We start from the raw sequence: 20,696 nt of genomic DNA, 5'->3' as shown, positions 1-20,696 counted from the left end.
TCAGCATGAGTAGTTGATGGAGGGGGAAAGCAGCAAGTAATTATATTTAAAATGATACTGATATTGTTTTACACTCTTATGAAAACATGTAAATAATAATAATCTTTTGTTTTAGTTGTGCACTCAAATCCGCTAAATGAGCAGAAACTATTATGAGAATATTTGATGGCTTTTATTTTTGAAAACAAAACCGGAAGTTGTCACAGCCCGTTTCACACACCCCCTCCGTGCATGTGCCAAGCATCGGCATAAACCTGTAGCTTTAAGAGGAGGGGGCGTGTCTTTTCTAGGGCTGTCCCTTTATTTGAATATACAGTAGTTAAGCGGGGCTGGCGTCTGGTTGCGTCGCATGTTTTTCTCTTTTCTGAGAGAAGCACCAGCGTGACGTTGGTTTTTTTAGTCGGCGGAAATACTCATGACCTATGTCTCTTTAACATTTGAATGATATCATCCAGCTAGGAAGGCGTCTTCTCCGCCGCATGCAGAAACAGAGCAGTGGAGAGGAACTGCTCGCAACCAGGAATATGGACTTGCACATTTTGGACCACAGGCTGAGGGTCACCAGTATATCCAAGAATGGTCTGGTGAATTTCACGCACCCACTGATAAAGCTGATATTTCTCCGGAACAGGACACGGTAAGGAGATTCATTGATCGGGCCAGATGGTCATGTCGCTTCGCTTTACGAATCAGCTTTGGTAATCCAGTACGGACATGAGATAACCTACAGCGCCTCTTCATTCACTGGGTGGCCGAGCTATTACTGGGCGATTTGCCTGCACATGCTTTGCCTCCATGAATGATTCACAACAGTGCATGTAGATGTAAAGAATTGCAATAGCTTTTGTTTTTAGACATTCTGTTTTATAGTTGCATTTGCACAAAATCTGCAGCATTTAAACAAACCAACTGAATTTTTGTGCCCTGCATACCTTTAATACGCGATTCTTCCAGTGGGCATAAAATCAGCTTTAATCAAACTACTTCAGAAGCGTGCAGTACCGTTGTGTATTTTGGTTGGATCCCGCCTCTCCGAAACAAACTTAATACATGACATCCTGCGCTTGAAACCAACGTTCAGTCTGCAAATTTTACTGATCTCACCCGGGCATTAGTACCAGTTTTCAGCTAATCCCTCAATATCCTTCCATTGTTATGCAATTGTTTATTCTTGCGGCTGGGCGACGTATAAATGGCCAAAAGAAGAGCTCGGCATCTGTCTTCAGACCACCATGATATAGGCCGTGCGGGGTTCAGCTGCAGTTCTCGTGTCGAGTAACAAAGAACCTGTATATAACTGTCTAGAAAGCGCTTCCTTATGTCATCGCCTTTCTGGATTCTGAAGTCTGTATATCACACCATACTCTGAAAGTTTCTTATGATGTACCTTATTTTGGCTTCCTCTTAAAAAGCAACTTTTTCATTATTTGGGGCAGATGGGCAGTAAAAGTGCATTCTTACAAGACCATGAATCCCGTTGTGTCTGTTTCCTTTTTTTGTAACCAGGCATAGAGAAGTTACATCTAACATAAATCCATATGTCAAATGCATCTCTGTACATGCTCGATTGTTTTCATCAGTACTCTGTTGAGTATTGGGTAATGGAATAAGTTTTGACATGTTCAAACTAGACACACTGTGTCATGATGACTTATACTACAGTACTGTAGAAAGTAAATAACATGTCTCTCTGAATAATCATAGATGTGTGGGATTTGTGTGAGGAAGGCATTGGGCAACCGGTTAACAAGAAAATCCATATAAATATATAGTTATTTTTAAAAACTCACTTGAAAGGTATAAACATTTTTTTGAACAGGTTTAGTGAAGCATTCAGTATATGTTTAAAAAGTAGGCGAAGCACTGAATAAACCAGAAAGGGCATTTTGATCATGCTTTGGAGTTATGTCACCATTGTTTTTCCTGTTTCTTTTTCCGTAAGCAAGAGGGATTTTTTTATTTTTTTCCACCTTTTGGTCAAATACTAGGTGATGCGGAATGGGGAGTGGTGGAGAAGTTTGTTTTTAGTTGCTTTATTTCAATCGGGGAGCAAAAACAAGCCTGAATGCTCTGGGACACTTTTTAGCCATCTCCCTTTTTCAGGCCTCTGCTATTCATTTGTGAACAACTCCCTGTGCAAAGTGATTTGAACGCAGCTCTGAGCAGAATTTTAAGGAGGTAATCACATGTGGCATAGTGGATTTTTCTTCAGCGTCCATTAGCACTGGAGCTTACTATGTCTATAGTGCAGAGGCTAAAAGTAGTGAAAGGAACACTTTTGCCTTGTCTACGAAGAAATATTCATATGATGGAGATGCAGAGAAGTCCAAGAGAAAACTAAGAATCTTGTTTTCATAAGTTGCTAAGGTAGTAGACAACTTGTCGTGCTCTGATCATAGGACTTGAGTCACTTGAGGCTCATTCCTCGCCCTTGAGCATCAGTTTTCTGTGTGCTTATCATGTTTTCTCAGCTGGAGCATCAGTTGCAGGCCCAGTGCCGTCACCAGCCCTCACTCCCTAAGTGCTGCTACCACCCGTTGTTTTGTGCAGCTGGATCAAAGTCCAGCCTCTTGTGTGCTTGGTTTTCATCTTCCCCACTTGGCCGCTCCCTGGCTACCCGTTGCTTCCTCATCTCTTCTAGTTATTTTCATCTCCTTCTCTCAGTGTTCCTTCTACTTCAACAGAAGCTTATTTTTCCGACCCATGTTACTGGATGCTGTACAAAACGTGTTTGGGGCACTGACTTTGCTAATAATCTTTTATTTATTTTTGATTTTATTTTATTTTATTCAGTGTTCTCACACCAGAACTGATTATAGGTTGTTTTCTCCAGCTATTTTTTTTTTTTTTTTTTTTTTTTTTTACAACCTCTAGAAATTTTAAAGTTAAGCGGCCTCTTGAGAATCTATGTGAAAGGTATGCTGGTGTTGTCACTGGGGCAGAGCACAGCACCTTGGTAACTTAGAAAATCGAGCTTTCTAATGTGTGTTTATTAATGTAAATCAAGCAGCTTTTGTGCCTAACCAAATAGCAACCAAGTTTTCTAGTCGAATATCAGGTATGCAATCTCAGTGCGGCTAGTTTCTACGCACATATACTGGATTTCCCACAACAGACAACATATTAAAGACCAAATGTGCTCAAGCATAATCTGGCCTTAGATACTTTGCTACTGAGATATATTTGGTTGGTGCCTGAACCTACAGTGGCAAGCCTGCAAATGCCTCTGTGCCACTGGTGTCCACCAAGTTATGAACAGCAATAACTCGTTTTTGTTGGGCAGATTTATTCTTTGAAGGAAGCTGAAAGAAAATATACTTTTTACTTTTTCTACAACAGTAGACGTCAAATTGGATCTTCCTTTAGACTTCATAAGAAGTCCTTGGCTGTACTGACTGCAGTTCTGCAGTCTTCATGTGACCGCAAAAACAATGCAGTGCAAATGGTTTTCCAGCTTTCTTCTTAGTGCATTATAATGCATAGATGTATAGGTGAAACATCTGTCTTGCATGTATTTTGCAAACAGGAAACCAAATATGCACACTTGTTTCACAGATAGTTCCCTCAAACTGTCAGAATGTTGCTGAGCTGTGGCTTACTTGGATGTACAAAGTCAGTCTTCACCCTCTGCTCCAAACGACACAGCACATTCATTTGTGCACTAAACGTTGTCGTTTTTACTTGCAGGAAAGCTGCTTGACATACACTAGCTGCAGGAAACTGCTTGCTAGGGAAGGTGAGGGGTCAACAGGAAATGAGAGATGTATTGTAACACAATGGGCTGGCTGAGTTTGCTAGCAAAGCTGGTAGTTACTGTTAACAGCATTCGCTCTGCCTCTCTCTTTGTCTATGTGGCGTGATTGTCCCATTTCATGCCAGGGATTACTTTTTGCTGACTCAGGAGTTAGACTGTCTCTCTCAGGGTTTGGCTGTAGTAGTCTAAGCTGACTGATAAGCAGAGGAAGAGGAATGTATCTTCAGCGACATTGTAAGAATACAGGAATATCGCACTTCCTTGTTAGGGTTTCAAATGAAACAAAGAGATCTTCGATTTAGAAACTGCTTTTAGGTTCTCCATCACTAAAAATAAAAACACTCGCTAATGAGGCCCCCTCTGTAGCCTGAGTTCTTTCTGGCAAAACATTTATTATCCCCCATTGTTAATCCACCAGTTATTAGCGGATATCCCCTCTCAAGGGTATAAGTATTAACTAGTTCCAGCTAAAATCTGGTTCCATAATTGCCAGTCCATCTAAATCATATGCTTTCAAGCTTATCAAATCCTTTCAGTGCTGCTTTTCTGACACTTGCAGAGGACCACAAAATAATGACATCTGACCTGTGGCAGTGGAATTTGCACACCTGAAGTTTTGTTTTTTGTTTTTTTTTTTAGGTTATTGATCCGTTGCTTTGTTCTGCCATTTGCTTTTGTTTTTTCAACACAGGACATTAAATAGGGATCAAATATTGACTTTAAAAAATCAGTGTTATGAAGAAGAATCAGTAATAATATTGGTGTTCAATGAAATTTCAGAAATATCAACCCCTAATCCTTTGTTGCTTTGTATACTCATAGGGCACTTCATTGGGTATACCTCTTTGCCCCTTTTGCCTTTAGAACTGCTGGAAGCATTCCTCAGAGATTTGTCCATATTTTAACATGATAACATCATACAGTTGCTGCAGATTTGCTAGCTGTACATCCATGATGTGAACTTCCTGTTCTAGCACATTACAGAGCACTCTGTTGCATTGAGATCTGGTGAATGTGGAGGCCATTAGAGTACAGTGACCTCAGTTTTCAAGAAACGAGTCTGAAATTATTTGCGCTTTGGTGGGTTATCCTGTTGGAAGCAGCCATCAGAAGTGTGTAGACTGTGGTCATAGAAGGATGGACATGATGAGCAACGATATTTAGGTAAGCTGTGGTTTTTAAATGCTGTTCAGTTGGTAGTAGAGGGGCCCAAAGGGTGCCAAGAAAACACTCTCCACACCATTACACCAACATCATGAGCCTGAATTGTTGATAAAAGGCAGGATGAATCCAAGCTTTCATGTTGTTTACACCAAATTATGGCATTATTCATCCAAAGAACTACCACTCATTGGATATTTTCTTTCTTTCTTTCTTTTTCTGGGAGAGAGCGTTGTGGGAAAATTCCTGTAGATCAGCAATTTCTGAAATATTCACATTTAAAATCCCATAAATCACCAATCTTATGCTGTGTTTGAACTTGATGACTAAATGCATACAGTTACTACCAAAGTATTGGCTAATTAGACATTTGTGTTGATTAGCAATCGAAAAGGTGTACCTAATAAAATGGTTAGTAAATATATATGCCAAGACTTGGCTCTTCAATATGAAGTTTCAAGTTTATCTATAGCAGAATTAGAAAAACATAACTATAAGCCTAGAAGATAGTGTTTACTATCACATTGCCTTTAGATAATAATACCTTTTTTACTATGACACATTACATTCTGTGAGACAAACATCATCAGCTGAGCTTTGAAGGACAGAGCCAAGCTACCTGTGTTTCCACCCCCAAGTCAAGCTTGACTTCAGAAATGTTTGATTGTAAGTCTTAGAAGCCCTCCAGTCCAGAATGGCACCAGATATGAAACAAAATGACAACAGTTTAAACTCAACGCATCAGAAGTGTGAACTGTGGCTGTTTTGTTTTTCTTTTTTTAATTAAAGAAGTGCAAATCTTAAGCCTAGCCTGGCCAGTGAAAAACTAAAACTAAACCCTGCTTTGTTTTGTCAAAGTTCATATTAATGTTTAAGTAGACAATAGACAGAGTTATATACAGACCAGTTCTATCAGCTTCCCTTTGAATTCTTTACTTGTTATGGTATGTTCTTTGAGAACGTACCAGATTGTTGAGTTGTTGTTTTTTTGTTTTTTTTTTCTCTGTCAAACCACACAAAATCCTATTGGCCTAGTTTTTTTTGCACAGAGACACCATTCAGTAGGACTGAACATGAGCCACTGAGTCTGCCTTTTTACAACAAATAGCCCAAAGCTTGGTGAAGAGATTACAATAAATTGTAATCAATGTTCTGTCTTGTTTCATACCAGCTGCTCTTTTCTTCAAAAATTGTTAACCCTGTTGGGCTGTATCAGCAGGCAAAACTACACCGTTTTCAAACATTTAATGAAACTGACACTTTTATTAAAACAAGCTTCAAGAAGACCATAAAGATGTAAACTGTTGCCTATGGTTCATCCAGTTTTGGAAAAAAGATTTGTTTATACACATCTATAATTAATCTAGTGACTTTTATAAGCTCACGTATCTCCTTTTAAACTGTGCTGCCCAGACATTATTTGAAAGGAGCGGTTGTCAGCCAAAGCAGTGCCCCAGTTTGGTATGTTTCCCCTCCATTTGCTATAGACAATGGAGTGATGGAAGCATAATATAGAGCTTTAGGCTTGTGCTAATTAAAGGACATCCAGTCCTGAAACCCTATGTACATATTGGTGAAAAATTCCATTTACTTGTTAAAAGGAATATATTGAACCTCCTTTTGTTGGTTGCAAATGAATAACATGGCTTTTTTTCCTGTTTCTCTTTCCCCTCTTCTCATCTCCTACTTTTCATTTTTTCTAATTTTGTGCCTCCTATCCTGTTTCAGATGCAAGTTCTTTAGTCTGACTGAGACTCCAGAGAACTACACCGTTGTCCTTGATGAGGAAGGATTCAAAGGTATAATGCCCTTGTTCATTTGCATTTCTGTTCGGCAGGGGGTTATGTTTCCACATTTTAGTACCACTGTGTGCAGATATCGATAAATGTGTGCTATGTTTAATCTTTGTAGCATATCTGTTTGTCAGCCAACCTTATCAGAAGAAAAATAATCCACCAATAATGTAACAATTTAGGAGAAAAAGAGGCAAAATGCAAAGACACGGTCTGATAAACAATGTAAGGAAGCTACTGCCGATTCCAGTAAAAACACGATTTGGAATTAGTATGTATTCTTGAATTGGTCCACAACATAGGGCTCTGTTGTTTTAGCGTCTAATGATGCTTCCTTCCTTTCTTGTTCAGCCTCACAGATATCACGTGGTAGAATGGGTGTAGACTTAAAACTGTGGAGATACAATGAGAAGAAAACAAGTCTTGTAAACTTAAATGATGTCAATCGAGCAGAAAAAGTGTTTTTCGTGCCCTCCCAAAGAGCTTATGCAACTTTGCCCTACTTCCAGTTTCATGGGAGATAATCTAATTTATCTCTGATATCAGTGAATGAAAGAAGGACTGACAGTATAAAGCATCACTAAAGTGCTTTAAACTGCCTGCCACATCTTAACAATACATTCATATAGCACTTTATTCTACTCACTTTAAGCACTTTATCGACCCGACAGCCACGGCCAATTTAGATTTACTAGTGAACCTTACATGCATGTCTTTGGGATGTGGAAGGAAGCAGGAGTACCCAGAGGAAAACCCACAAAGGAACCCAGCTAGGGTTCAAACCAGAAACTTTCTTGATGTGAGGCGACAGTGCTAACCACTCCACCACATAAGGCTGTTGTCTTTGTGCAGTTCATCTTATCGAGGAGTATAATCTGTTGCATACACAGACAGCTAGTCCATGGATGAGTCGTCGTTTGGTTTGCCTAGATGCCTGCACAGAGCCTCACACTTACCATCTGATGATGAAATACACAGCACCACATAACCTACAGTGGTCTAATGCGACTTTCTGGAAAAAAAAAAAAAAAAGTTCAGCTTATTTTGCTGAACTTAGTAGAAGAAGTAGAATCTTGTGTAGAAAGTAAAATGAATTGTTAGAGCAATTAAAAAAGGAAACGCAGCACTGAACTTTTCCAGACACCACGCAGAGAAGGTGTGTGTGACAGCACCTGCTGCCATCTCCCTAATACAAAGTCTTTGTAATGTCAGAAAGAGCCCGTGTGAATCTGTGAATAGACCAGTTGTCCAGAGAGTTCAGTGCAAGCAAATGGACGTAATGCGTCCTGCCTCTTACATGCTCTACCTCGGCACCACCTCTCAGCTAAACCATGTAAAGTGTTTCAAGTAGTGAAAACAAAATCTCCCATTGTGTTCTACTTGTGAGAAAATCCAAGTTTAGACAATGCCTGGACCCGATTATCGCAACATTGTTGAAGTTCATTTGGAAAAACAACTTTCTGATCCCATCCAGTGCTTTTGCTGCCATTTTTGTCTCGTCCTTTAACACAAATGTAGATGTTAAAGGCATGTACCGCCTCGGGGTTCTCCATTACTCTCCTCTCTTGCTCTCCTTCTGACGGAAAACCTATTTTAAGAGGTTAAAGCTGGTGTAGTGAAGCCGCAAGGGGCTTCCTGTGACAAATTATGGCGACCAGAACATTGCTTCTTTTGAAGGGTATAAAGAAACAGAAAGGGGAATATTCACTGCAGGAGGTAGACAACATTTAGTAATGTTTTACGTTGTGAAGGTTTCCTGAAGTTCAAATCAACATGCATTTCGAAAAGTATTCATGGATGTGTTTTTGTTTTTTAAATGTTTATAAATAGTTTATGAAGGGTTTGGCATAAAAGATGAAAAGTTACAACATGCATTTCCCAAACTTGTAACCTGAGTATCTCTGCCTAAGCTGTTTTTGCACATGAACTCTGGGCAGTCAAGACATTATATTCAGTTGCTTTTTGTCACAAAGCAGGTTTATGTAAGAGTGCTGCCTGGGTAAGGCGTGCCCACAGAGTTGCTGTGAATTCTTCTGACATTTAATGTTGCTATTACGTGGGCAGAACGTTGCATGGACTGAAAGTAAAGACTACTTAGCGTATGATCTAACTGCATTGGATATATGTGATCTTGCATAAAGCTCATCGTAATAATGTTGAGAAAATTTCAGGGGTAGTGTGAATTTGTGAAAAATCTAGACTGTATATAAAAGATGGTTGTAGCCACCATGAAGGTGGGTTTTTGTTGTTGTTGTTTTTGGTTTTTGTTTTTATTACCACTGTTGACTGTTTGCATAATTGCCTCCACCTTCTTTTTGTTTTTTGCGGGGGGTTGTAATCATATTTGAACAACAGGATGAAGTGCTTATGAGCTATCGCTAGTAAGCCTGGATGGGTGCATTGCGCAAACAGATGCCTGCTTTTTAGCATTAAGTAACATACAAATGAAAGGAAATGCAGTTTTCCACTGGAGCAAACACTTATTAGACTGTCTATTAGACAGCTGATCATACGGCAAGCCATATTAATTGTTATAATTGCATAATTGCAAAAGTAGCTTTAGAGAGTAAAACTTTTGGGCTGTAAAAATTGTGTGGGCCCTGCCTCAAGTGGCTACTACAGTTTTCGGCACTTCCACATTAGCCCCAGAGGTTGCCACTACCAGTCAGTGTCCACTTGGGTCTTATTTCAGGACAATATATACCACCTTTCCATTTTGATCCAGAGAGTTAAGTTACCGACATGGTTTGCAAGGGATCATCTATTTTAGCTTTGCCCCATAAAAGCACTGGTAGAAAGTCCCACTCTATGATCAAGCACTTGCTGTAGTGCTGCTCACATCTTATTTCACTGCTGGCCGTTTGCGGTGTAAATAGCAGGGACATGTTAGGTCTCTGTGGCAAAGGAAAAGAGAGCAGGTGGGAGAGAGAAAGTGTGGGTTCAGTGTACAGAGCAGCAAAAACAACAGGAAGTAATTTTTTAACACCGCCTCGTTTGCAGCCTCGTTTGCTTGGTTTCCTATTAGTGTGACAGTGGCGTCATTATTATTTTCTTATAGAGAAGTTCTTTTTTTTTTTTTTTTTTTTGGTAAAACAAAAACATGGCAACAAATGTAAATGGAAGCCACCATGTTGGCAATTTTTAAGGCTAAACAGCATCTAGGCCTCTTAAGTCAAAGCACTTCCATAAAAGTAGGACAAATCTTCTTAAAAAGTCGATTATTAAAATCTGTGGCACCAAGGCTGTCCTGAGTTTTAAAATCTCTGCTTAAAAGTTCCAATACTGCATCCTATCAGTACATCCCAACCCCAAATTTCTCAATTTTCAGAAACCCCCCCTAGACTCGCCACGAAGGGAATACTGAAACATGCAACATTTTCACAGCCTGAGTAGTACATCAACAGCATTTTAACAGTATTAATATGTAGTTGGGTCCTGTTCGACATTGAAATAAACACTAGCCAAGGGTATTCAATTAATATTAGCCTTTTTGTTTTCTTTTTTAATCTATGCATCTTTTCTCTTATTTGTACCCTCAGAGCTGCGGCCCTCTGAGCACCTCCAGGTAGAGAGCGCCATCTGGCTGCCACTCAACGTGGTCTCTAACGGCAGTGCCTCCAGCAGCTCTCAGGCTGTTGGCGTGACTAAGATTGCCAAGTCGGTCATTGCACCCCTTGCCCAGCAGCATGTCTCTGTTTTCATGCTCTCCACTTATCAGACTGACTTTATCCTGGTAAGCACCATCTATTTCAATCTACAAACATTTTTTTATCCATTTTTATTCTGCTTGATTACACTCCAGTCTTATCAGCTTCCACATCTTGTTAAATTAGCCACTCTAAACTATTCACGGTTGTATAATTTGGATCAATTTTTAAAATTCTAAATGCAATTTTAAATGCATTTAAAAAACAAACAAACAAACAAAAAAAACGTCATCCTGTAATTATGCACTGAAACCTTTTACTACTACTGAGTTTTGCCGGATAAAAGAAGCCTGTGTTTGCATTTTGTCCATTCACCAATTCGGCAGTTAAGGAATTAATCCTCAACAGTGCTGAGGACACTAAAAAGTTACATATTAGATGTGAAAAGTGTGAAGTGGGCACAAATACATAACACCTTGACAGATGTTTGTGTCAGCAAGTATATTAATGTCTCACATGCTGCTTGAGCTCAGGTATTTCCTTAAAGTGAGCGAGTGTAGTATCCTGAAACAGCATGAGATTATAGACATAAATGAAATGCTTATGGAGAAGGTGTTGCATATATTTAATTGATAAGCTGTCTTACTAGTGATATTTCTTTTAAATGTCTTTCTTGTGTAGGTGAAGGAGAAAGACCTGTCTGTGGTCGTCAGCACACTAGAGGAGGAGTTCAATATCTATAAGGAGGAGGGAGGGGAGTCTGTTCCTGTGCATTGTCAGGATGTTTCCAACGGGCTCCACAAGAACGGCAGAGAAGGTACAGGTCACAGGGCTGTTTAGTATGGATTTATTCATCCAGTTTGTCTCAGACGAATTACGGACATTAAAATGCCAGAGCACCACCTTCACTAAGGCCGGTGTCATCAGGTGACTGTTTTACAGTACAGGTCACAAATCATTAAACAACAACTGAAGAATGATTTTATCTATGGAAAAGTACTTAAAAGCAGTTTTGTTTTTTTTGTTTTTTTTTTCATTCCACAAGCATCTTATTTTAGAAAAGTCTAACACATGCAGTAGTGAGTACACTGCAAATATTGTAGCAGCTTCTGCTGTAAGCGGTCTTGCATTCTCTCGACTAAGGTCAGACTAACATTTGTGCAACCTTACACAACTCAATTTGAATGTAAGGCAGCCATGTGAGCCCATGCAAAGTCATTATTGATGCATCCGTGTCAGCGCTGGCATCACTGCTGTTCTTTGATATTTTACAACTCAGCAGTGCTGCCACGATGCTGTACTGAAGAAAGAGAAAATGCTACAGAGAGAAGCGAAGTCATGATTAAAAAGACAGCAACCAACTGGGACATACAGCACTGTGCAAAAGCCTTGACTAACCCTCATTTCCTTATATTTTGCTAGGAAAATGTGAAGTATGTGCAGTGATTTATTAAAACATGCACAGTATTTTAGGCAAAAACAGAGTTTGTACAATATGAATGAACTTGAAAGTCAATATACACGTAGAAGCTGAAAAGCTACCACATTTATTTATTTTTTTAACTTTTGTTTTTAACAATAGAAAACAGTAACAGAGTAGATCTATAGATCAACAAAGATCCACTGATAAAAGGATTTTTGTCTTAAAAGACAATTTATTGTCTAGAAAAACCTCTGTGCAATGCCCATTTGTAATAGTTGCATTCCAATCCTTCCCATTTTTAAGGCCTTATAAACAGGCTAACACTGTGCTTGTTCTTGCAGCCATTCAGCCTACAGTTCACCCGGTTCTGATCCCAAAGAACCAGTTTTGTGTCATGTCCCTGGATCCCGATACACTGCCGTCCATTGCCACTACACTCATCGATGTTCTCTTTTATTCCAGCAGGTGACGTTTTGTTTTGTTTTTAATCACTTCACTGCAATACCTGTTTTAAAGCACAAGATGGCAGCAGAAGACTCAAAGTAGAGTTCAGTCAGTTCAGGCTTTTTTTATTTTTGTTTTTACTTAAATCGTCCCTTTATTGATGGTAGTATGAATTTATTTCATTTTTTCTTTGCAGCATTGCTTTGATTGTGTTTAGATTTACCATTAAAGTGAAAATTTATTAAGTATTCTTATTAATTTTAGGACACGCTTGAAAAGAAAAAACACTTGTAGCATATTTTATACTAAATCTAAGCTGATAAGACTGCTTTTATTCTGCATACATATTTTTGTTTAACATGTTTTCACGTCTAATTCTCTTAAAGTAAGACCAACATTTTTATTTATGACTTGCTTTTTTGCTCTGTGCTTGACAACTGTAATAAATGTGTGGCTGACGCAGTTTGTTATTGTGGTGTCCTTATTAAAAATTTAAAAAATGCTACTGTCTTTCTGTCTCTAGTGTCACATTTAATGTGTTTCCTCCTTTTTTAGTCCTAAAGAGGACCCCCAGCCAAGTCCAAGCCAGGATTGTGTTAAATTCTTCTCCTTCTCCCTCATCGATGGATACATCTCACTGGTGATGGACACTGAGGCCCAGAGACAGTAAGCAATCCAAATTTCCCACACTTGATTTTAATTTACTTCATGGTTCCGCGCTGGCATCTATGACTTTCTTGCTTACGATGTATGAACAGGTATAACCCCTCAGGTCCTCTGGCACGAGTCCTGTTGATTATTCCAAATGGATTAAATCCTTAAGTCATATGTTTTTGCCACTGAACAGTCAGAGGACTTGAGAGGCGAGGTTATTATAGTTAATTAAAACTAAAGTAAAATCAAAACCATTTTAGCTAGTTAAAATAAAAATACACTTAAGAAAATGTTACAACTAACTAAAGTGCTTTTATGAACTTGCAAGAGAAAATAAAATAAAAATAGACAGGAATTGACCTTAGTTTTAGTTACTGTCAGTCTGGATAAATCTGCCAACATGGCCTGCTTGAGGAGCCTTTGTGAATATTTATTAGTGCTTGCTGATGTCTTCATGACTCTTAAGTCACCTGCCTTTATAAAGTGTTTGAATTGTTAAATCTATTATGATTTTTCAAAGTCTTTAGGATTAAGTTCAGAGGTTTTAGGTTTCATTTTACAATTTGTCTAGATAATTTCATTACAGACCATGAAGGCAAATATATTTTAGAACCCTTTAAAAAAAATCAAATCAAATCCTTATTTTAGTATATTTTTGTTGTTTAATCTTCGGGTGGCAGCCAGAGCGTTCTCTGGCAAGAGAAAAAGCTTAGTTCATGGTTCAGTCCCCCACATGAATTCATGAATTTAATTAAATAGGTAAACTCATGCTTGATGAATCCAGACATTTCGAACTTCGAGTCTTATTCTAAGTTGCTCAAGTTGCTTCATGTCTAAAGTACTTTGAGCTGCACATGAATAGGTGCCACATAAAAAGTTTGCTTACTTGACTGAGTGCACTGAAGGCTGCTTTGAGTTCATAGCAGGTTTTCTGTCTTCTTAATATCTCAGGCACAACACAGCTCACGTTGTTTGACGCTGCTCTATTTGATCATTTTAATGCAGGCGTTTTAAGCCAAGTGTGGACAATTTAACCGCATTGAGTCCGAAAAATAATGAATATCAAACTGAACAGCAGTTGTTTTGATGTTTTCTCAGCTCACTGCATTGCTGCTTTTGCAGTATTTTATCTGGTGATTGCTACAAGATGTTTTTCCCCGCTACATTTCTGACATAACAAATCAGCGTTTGATTTGTGTGCTCCAGGTTTCCGGCCGATCTTCTCTTTACTAGCTCTTCCGGGGAGCTGTGGAGAATGGTTCGCATAGGAGGACAACCGCTGGGTTTCGGTATGATATTTTACTCATTCCTCAAATGTTTCAAAATCAGCCATATGTGTTATCAAGAGGTAACTCTATACATTTGGCTGTATCCGTCTTCACTTATCTCGACAACCGCAGATCTAGTCCACTTCCGATTTGGCAGGTAAGTAATTAGGAACTTGGTGATTGGTGGAAGTAATGACTACTATGCTATCACACTTTCACAGCGACTTGTAGTCTGCCTGTCAGGCAGTTGGACAAATATCTATAAATTATACCTATGGGAAAAAACACCCTGCTTTACATTCTCCCCAAACAGGTGTTTTACTGTGCTGACCAAATTAGCATAGCTGATGGTTGTAGCCACTTTAATTATCAGGTGTTTAAATGCTTAACAGACTTATGATTGATTTGATTTACCATCATCTTTGTCACCAAAAACTTGTTCTGTCAACAGGAGAATGAAATGGGCAGGCAACACTGTGTTTTTTCTGTTTCATACTAAATAATATCCAGTCTTGCCAGTTGATGTGGAAACAGGAAACTGTTAAATTAAAATGCTCATTAAATTTACAAACAACTGAACCCTCATTATTATTATTATTGTTATTATTATTTTTTTTTTATTTCGCTTGATTATGATTGTGCTACTTATTCTCCTTCTCTCGTTATGTTTTATAGATGAATGTGGTATAGTTGCCCAGATATCGCAGCCTCTCGCCGACAGTGACATCTCTGCCTATTACATAAGCACCTTCAGCTTTGACCATGCTCTGGTGAGTCCAGCATTTTGATCACCTTAAATTATGAACAGTCTCAATCTGACATGTCATGGGTTATGCAAATAAATTGTACAGATCACATTTGTAATTAATAGATAAATACGCCACACAAACTTAGCAAAAGTATGACGTGTTATGACGCAACTAGGCAAATGTAATGTGTATACTGGAGGTTTAACTTATTCTGTTATTAGACGACAGCATGGAGGTCAAAAGATTAATGTGATTGGGTAACATCCTGAAGAGAAATCGAATCAGCAAATCAGTGGAGATGCAAATCACTTCTTGTCAGAGTTAAGATTAAGCATAAAAACAGGATGCAGATGTTTGCCTTTCGAGTTGAAGTCACAAACTTTGTGTTCAGTCAGTGATATATGCTACTAATAATGCGATCATATAGATTCAACTAAGTCTATAATGTGAATCGTTATTCAGGCTATGGACCACGATTCCGTCCTAAAAGACTATTGTAGGGACAGATCCCAAACCCTATAGGCTAGGCTGCTACACTTTTTGCTTTGGAGGCTTAAAAAAAAGTGAAACTTAACTCAGTTTTATATCTCAGTATCATTTTTATTGTCTAAAGACTTCAGGTTTGGATCTGTGTCTTTATGCACAGATAAAAACCAAGTGTTGGTCACATTAAATGTCATTTGTGGAAGCATTACTCAGCATGCTTAAACTGGTTGACTCACTTAAAGGATATTTTGTGCAGTATATTTTTGGAAATTTAACATTTAAGTGAAATTTATAGAGGTAAGTTCTATATTACACTCTCAAAGCAAGTTTGTTTTTCTTTCCTCCACAGTTTATTTTAAATTCGATGTACATGTAAGGTTACCTGTCCCTTACTTAGAGTCTGCTGTATTAGCCTCCACACCCCTGAACCTTACCAAGATGAAGGTGATGGTAGCTAAATGGACTCCAAATATGATGCTGAAACTCTGTACTTTCCATGTGGTTTGATAGCACATCAAAATTTGACGTGTCTTCAAAGGTTCATTTTGATATGCACATTATCGTGCCTGTCAAAAATTGGTTGCATTGAAATTGTCTATGTGCCAGCTTGGCAAGCAAGTTATCTGCATTATCTTGAAAATTACTAAGAAAGGTTTATCTGGCTCATTTGTTGCCATTTCCTAGAAACCTGCCTGTGAATCAACAAAACCAAGTTTCCCATCTACATTTAGGCAAGAAATGCTTTTTCTCATGGTGTCTGTAAAGTGAGTAGAGAGATCTGAGGTAAACCACGTATGATATTGCATTTCTCTACTGCAATATTAGACTTCTTATCTGCAGCTATAATCCAAATAAAAAAGTAGCTGTCTTGTATAAAATGTAAATGAAATGATTTGAAAACCTTAAGAATCTTTATTTGAGAACAGTACAATAATATAATAATAATAATATTATACACTAATGCAGCACCCGGGGAGCAGTGTGTAGGGACGGTACCTTGCTCAAGGGTACCTCAGGGTAGCTGTTCAGTGGAGTCGAACCCCCGACCTTCCAATCATGGGGCAACCACTCTACCTACTGAGCTATCCCTGCCCCTTGTGTGACAACAAAGTGTTGTTTTCAATTTAATGAAATATGGTGAAAGGCCAAATATCAAACAACTAGTTAAATAGGTTAGTAACATGACTGGGTATTTTAAAAATAAATACATAAACTGACTCGGTCTTTCCAGACTAAAGATGTGGAGAGGCCCCCTACTCTGTAGAAGACTGCATAGGTGAATAATTCACCAATGAAATAAATAGTTCTCAACTATTTATTTTAGTTAAAATCCTTAAAAATAAAGGTATTGAAGAGGTGCAATCTGTGGGTGCTTAGACAGCACAACAATTAAAACAGACAAGATCTGGTTCTGGAAACCAGGACAGGGATGGGCAACTCCAGGCTTCAAGGGCCGGTGTCCTGCAGGTTTTAGATGTCCTTGATCCAAGACAGCTGATTTTTAAATGGCTAAATTACCTCCTCAACATGTCTTGAAGTTCTCCAGAGGCCTGGTAATGAACTAATCATTTGACTCAGATGTGTTGACCCAGGGTGATGACTAAAACCTGCCGGACACAGGCCTTTGGAACCTGGAGTTACCCACCCCTGCAATACATGGATTAAAAAAAAACTAAAAAAATCTCATAGCCCCCACAAACACAGGATCAAATTTAAAGAATGGCAAAGAAAAATGCAGTGATCTTGAGCTAATTTTAATTTAGACACGTTGTCTAAGGAGCTTGGAAAGAAAAGTGTCCGGACTTCTTTAAGTTGCTTGAAGTTTCACCTGTCATCCGAGAAGCTTCTTCAGTTCCAAGGTCAAATGTTGGAGAATCCCAGATTTAAGCCCTATGTGAGTGTGCCCCCCCCCCAAGAGGCACAATGGACGTCCTAATGATGCTCTACCTAATCACACGAGCCAAGGTGTGAAAACTGGTGTAGGTCACAATCAGCCCAAGGTTTCGGGTGAACTCATTGTGAAACTAGTGTGTGGTCCGTGTTCGTGGGCTTCCAGTAAACTTCAGGGTTGACGTTTCCATTCCCTTCAATGCCCACGGCACAGTCCAGGAATGGCAAACAGTTATCCTTTGTGTCTTCCCTGGTGAACCTTTTGTTTTTATCCACAGTGTTGATATGAGCAGTGAAGGATTCAACTTCTTGGGTTTTGAAGAAGACACAAAGGATATGGGCTTTGAATCACTTTATAATTCCTTTATTCTGTTCTTATTTATGGTATGATTTATACAGTGTCCCATCTCTTTATGAAACAGGGTTGTAAATTTTAAATATTTGTACAATGTTTCAATATGACATGGATGGGTGTATGGATGACGGGAGTAATAACCAAAGTCTTAGTCACGGAACACTATTGCTTTCCGTTCTGTCACACTAATCAGGTTCTATCTTTACTCGTGAACCATAACCACACTGTTCTGTTAATAGCAAAGTCTTGCAACTTTAAGAGAAAAAAAGTTTAAAAAAGCAAAAAAAAAAAAAAACACTAGCTGTGACATCACAATGATGTGTGCATTTCTGAGAAATTCTTTGCATTAGTAGATAATCGCAATCCTGGAATATTTTTCTGCTGTGTCATTCAGTTGTAGTAGTTGAGATGTATTTCTTGCCAATGGGCACCCTTTATTTGGAGCAAACAGAGGGTGTTTTGATGGGGAGTGGGGGAATGCCATCGTTACATTTTTTTTAAGAATTTTTTTTTTTTACACTGATGTAAAGGATTGAAAGTCATGTTAAACAACACAACGGTCCCAGTAACACAAAGGGTGTTGGAGTTTTCTTAGAAGGAAGCAGGAGAGGAAACTATTTGCCCGGTTCATGTTTTGTGTGTGTGTGTGTGTGTGTGTGTGTGTGTGTGTGTGTGTGTGTGTGTGTGTGTGTGTGTGTGTGTGTTTAATTATTTATTTTATATTATATTTATTTAATATTTATTTATTTATTTCCCTGTGTGGAAAAAGTAATGCCGCAATCTAAGGGACTGCTTGAGCTGCAATGACTCTTTCACATTGCTGTAGAGCAAAATCATTTTAATTCAACCACACTGGAGGGTTTTCGAACACGAGTGACCCGTTTAACGTCAAGCCAAAGCATCTGGTCATATTTAAGACTTTACTAGGCCGCTCCAAAGCCTCGATTTTATATATTTGTTTTTGAACCATTCAGAGTGGAGGTCCTGGTGCCTTTCAGATAGTTGTCTTCCTGCATGATTATCATTATGTATTATTAGCATTATCCCCTAATAAATGAAATCATTTAAAACTGCACTTTGTATTTACTTGCGTTATTTTTGCATAATGTTGAAATGTGATTGATTCTGAAACAAGTGTGACAAATATCCAAAAAAATAAATGAGAAAGGGGCATTTTCAAAGCACTGTACGTCAGTAGACCGTGTGAAAGAACATGTGCATATGAGATGGTGGCAGGTCAGCACCTTTCAGTGAATTTATCACAATCATTTTATCTTTAACTAAAGTGGATGGGGAATTCCAGTAAATGTCAATTGATTTCATGGAAGTTAATCATTGTGTAAGCTCAATGTTTTGGTATTAGGAACTGTAACTTTACTGTTTTGGTTGACTCTTAGCGCTGTGATCAACCTTGCCTGCATCCATATTAGGCTAATTTAACTGTAATAAAACAGTTGTTACACTACCTGCCCAGCAGAAAACACTGTACAAAGTGAGTCCAGATTTTTTTTTAAGTGAGTTAACAGAAGTAACCACAGTATTTCCATCATGTCAGCTTTATAAGCTGTTCTTTAAGTTGCCAAGCAATAAAATGTAATAATACTTATTTCAATTTTTTTTTCTAGGTCCCTGAAGAGGACATAGTCAGTGTGACAGACATGCTTCAGCACCAGAGGAACGAACCAGCCACCAGCTGATTTCTGAAGGACTGATAGTACTTGATGATCCTGGCTCTTTATGTCCTCTTGCTCCAGTCTTAACAGCTAGAGGTGGCAGGCCAGCAGAGAAGGAGACTAACTCTGTGCCTAGATTAGGACTGCATTGCCAGCAGTATTAACTACCACAAATTTGCCATGAACACCACAAGCGCTTTTCTGTGGTGCGTGCACACAGTTTGTATGCGAGGCCTCCTGTTATACCTGTCGAGGCAGGATGCACAGGATGAGTCCTAGAGGATCCTCAAGCTGACAAATGCACATCGCAGTGCACAAACACTTCTAAACGGACACAACCACACTTTAGCATTCAGTTTCACAAGCTGAAAGTTGGGCTTGAGCGTGTATAATAGACATGTATGGTCAGAAGATGAATTGTTATTAAAAATTGTTTTGCAGCATAGACCAGAATACACTCAACACACAACTTAGTCTTCCAGTGTGGTGTGTTATATTATAATATCATGTCAAAGCAATGGTTGTTTTGTTTGTGAGGGATTGTTTTTTTTCTTCTTTTTTCATTTAAAGACCATTTGCAAGTATTGCTGTTTTCATTTGTGTTCAACTGGAAGTGTGTAGCTTGAAACGCAACGCGGTGACAAACAATCGTTTGTAATTATCATGCAAAAATACAACTGAGAATTTTTGGTTTTGACAACAGAGCTCACTTGTTCTGGTTTGAGAAGAAATATGTAGATTCTTGTGTCAAAACTACCACAATTTCTGTAGGGGGTGACCATTTTTCCTTTTTTTAAAAAAAATAATGGGTCAGCATTTCTTAACTTGAGGTCAATAACACTATGTCTTATTTTTTGTTTTGTTTTTTGCACAATAAACTTTGTATCTAGCTAATATCACTTAGATTGTTTTTCGGTGGTACAAATACATTTTATACAATACTTTTTGTGCTGCTTCAGTTAATAAAAGTTATTCAAAATAAGTTCCATGTTGGCTTTTTTTGTAAGTCGTAAATCTACACATTCCAACAAGTACTGACAACAAATGTTGCTGTCATTTGTCCTACATGATGCAATAGGGCCTGTATTAAGTAGTGTTGATAATAGTTATTTATGAGAGGGGGGGTTTCCTTTTTGCAGAAACAGTTGAGACAGCTGAGAGGCGAAATGTGTTCTTTTGGTTTTCATTTTAAGAGTGTTAACAAACCTAAACCACCACACTAAAAAAGTTCTTCCCAGCTGGAGGTGCAGTAGGGCTCAGATCAGTGATATTCCTGTTGTGGCTGTAACAGGAGCAATTACTTATTAAGCACATTTATTGAAGATTTTCTTAAATTTGACCCAAATCAACATTGAACAGGCTATTGGGCAAAAATCCCGACTTTGTTTACCTGCAGGAA

The 20,696-nt window shown here is 38.5% G+C and overlaps 1 protein-coding gene across 1 annotated transcript; it reads left to right on the top strand.

Annotated features, from left to right (window-relative positions):
* Window positions 1-327: 327 nt before the first annotated feature.
* On the top strand, window positions 328-20,212 carry castor1 (cytosolic arginine sensor for mTORC1 subunit 1). The gene is made up of 9 exons (XM_063489378.1): window positions 328-637; window positions 6,644-6,714; window positions 10,248-10,441; window positions 11,037-11,172; window positions 12,120-12,243; window positions 12,778-12,888; window positions 14,083-14,165; window positions 14,820-14,914; window positions 19,250-20,212. The coding sequence occupies exons 1-9, from the start codon at window positions 480-482 to the stop codon at window positions 19,319-19,321; spliced, it is 1,044 nt and encodes a 347-aa protein (XP_063345448.1). The 5' UTR covers window positions 328-479; the 3' UTR covers window positions 19,322-20,212.
* The last annotated feature ends 484 nt before the right edge of the window (window positions 20,213-20,696 follow it).

The sequence above is a fragment of the Pelmatolapia mariae genome, linkage group LG12, assembly GCF_036321145.2.
Source record: "Pelmatolapia mariae isolate MD_Pm_ZW linkage group LG12, Pm_UMD_F_2, whole genome shotgun sequence".
NCBI lineage: Eukaryota > Metazoa > Chordata > Actinopteri > Cichliformes > Cichlidae > Pelmatolapia > Pelmatolapia mariae.
This window is presented reverse-complemented; position numbering and strand designations above follow the sequence as displayed.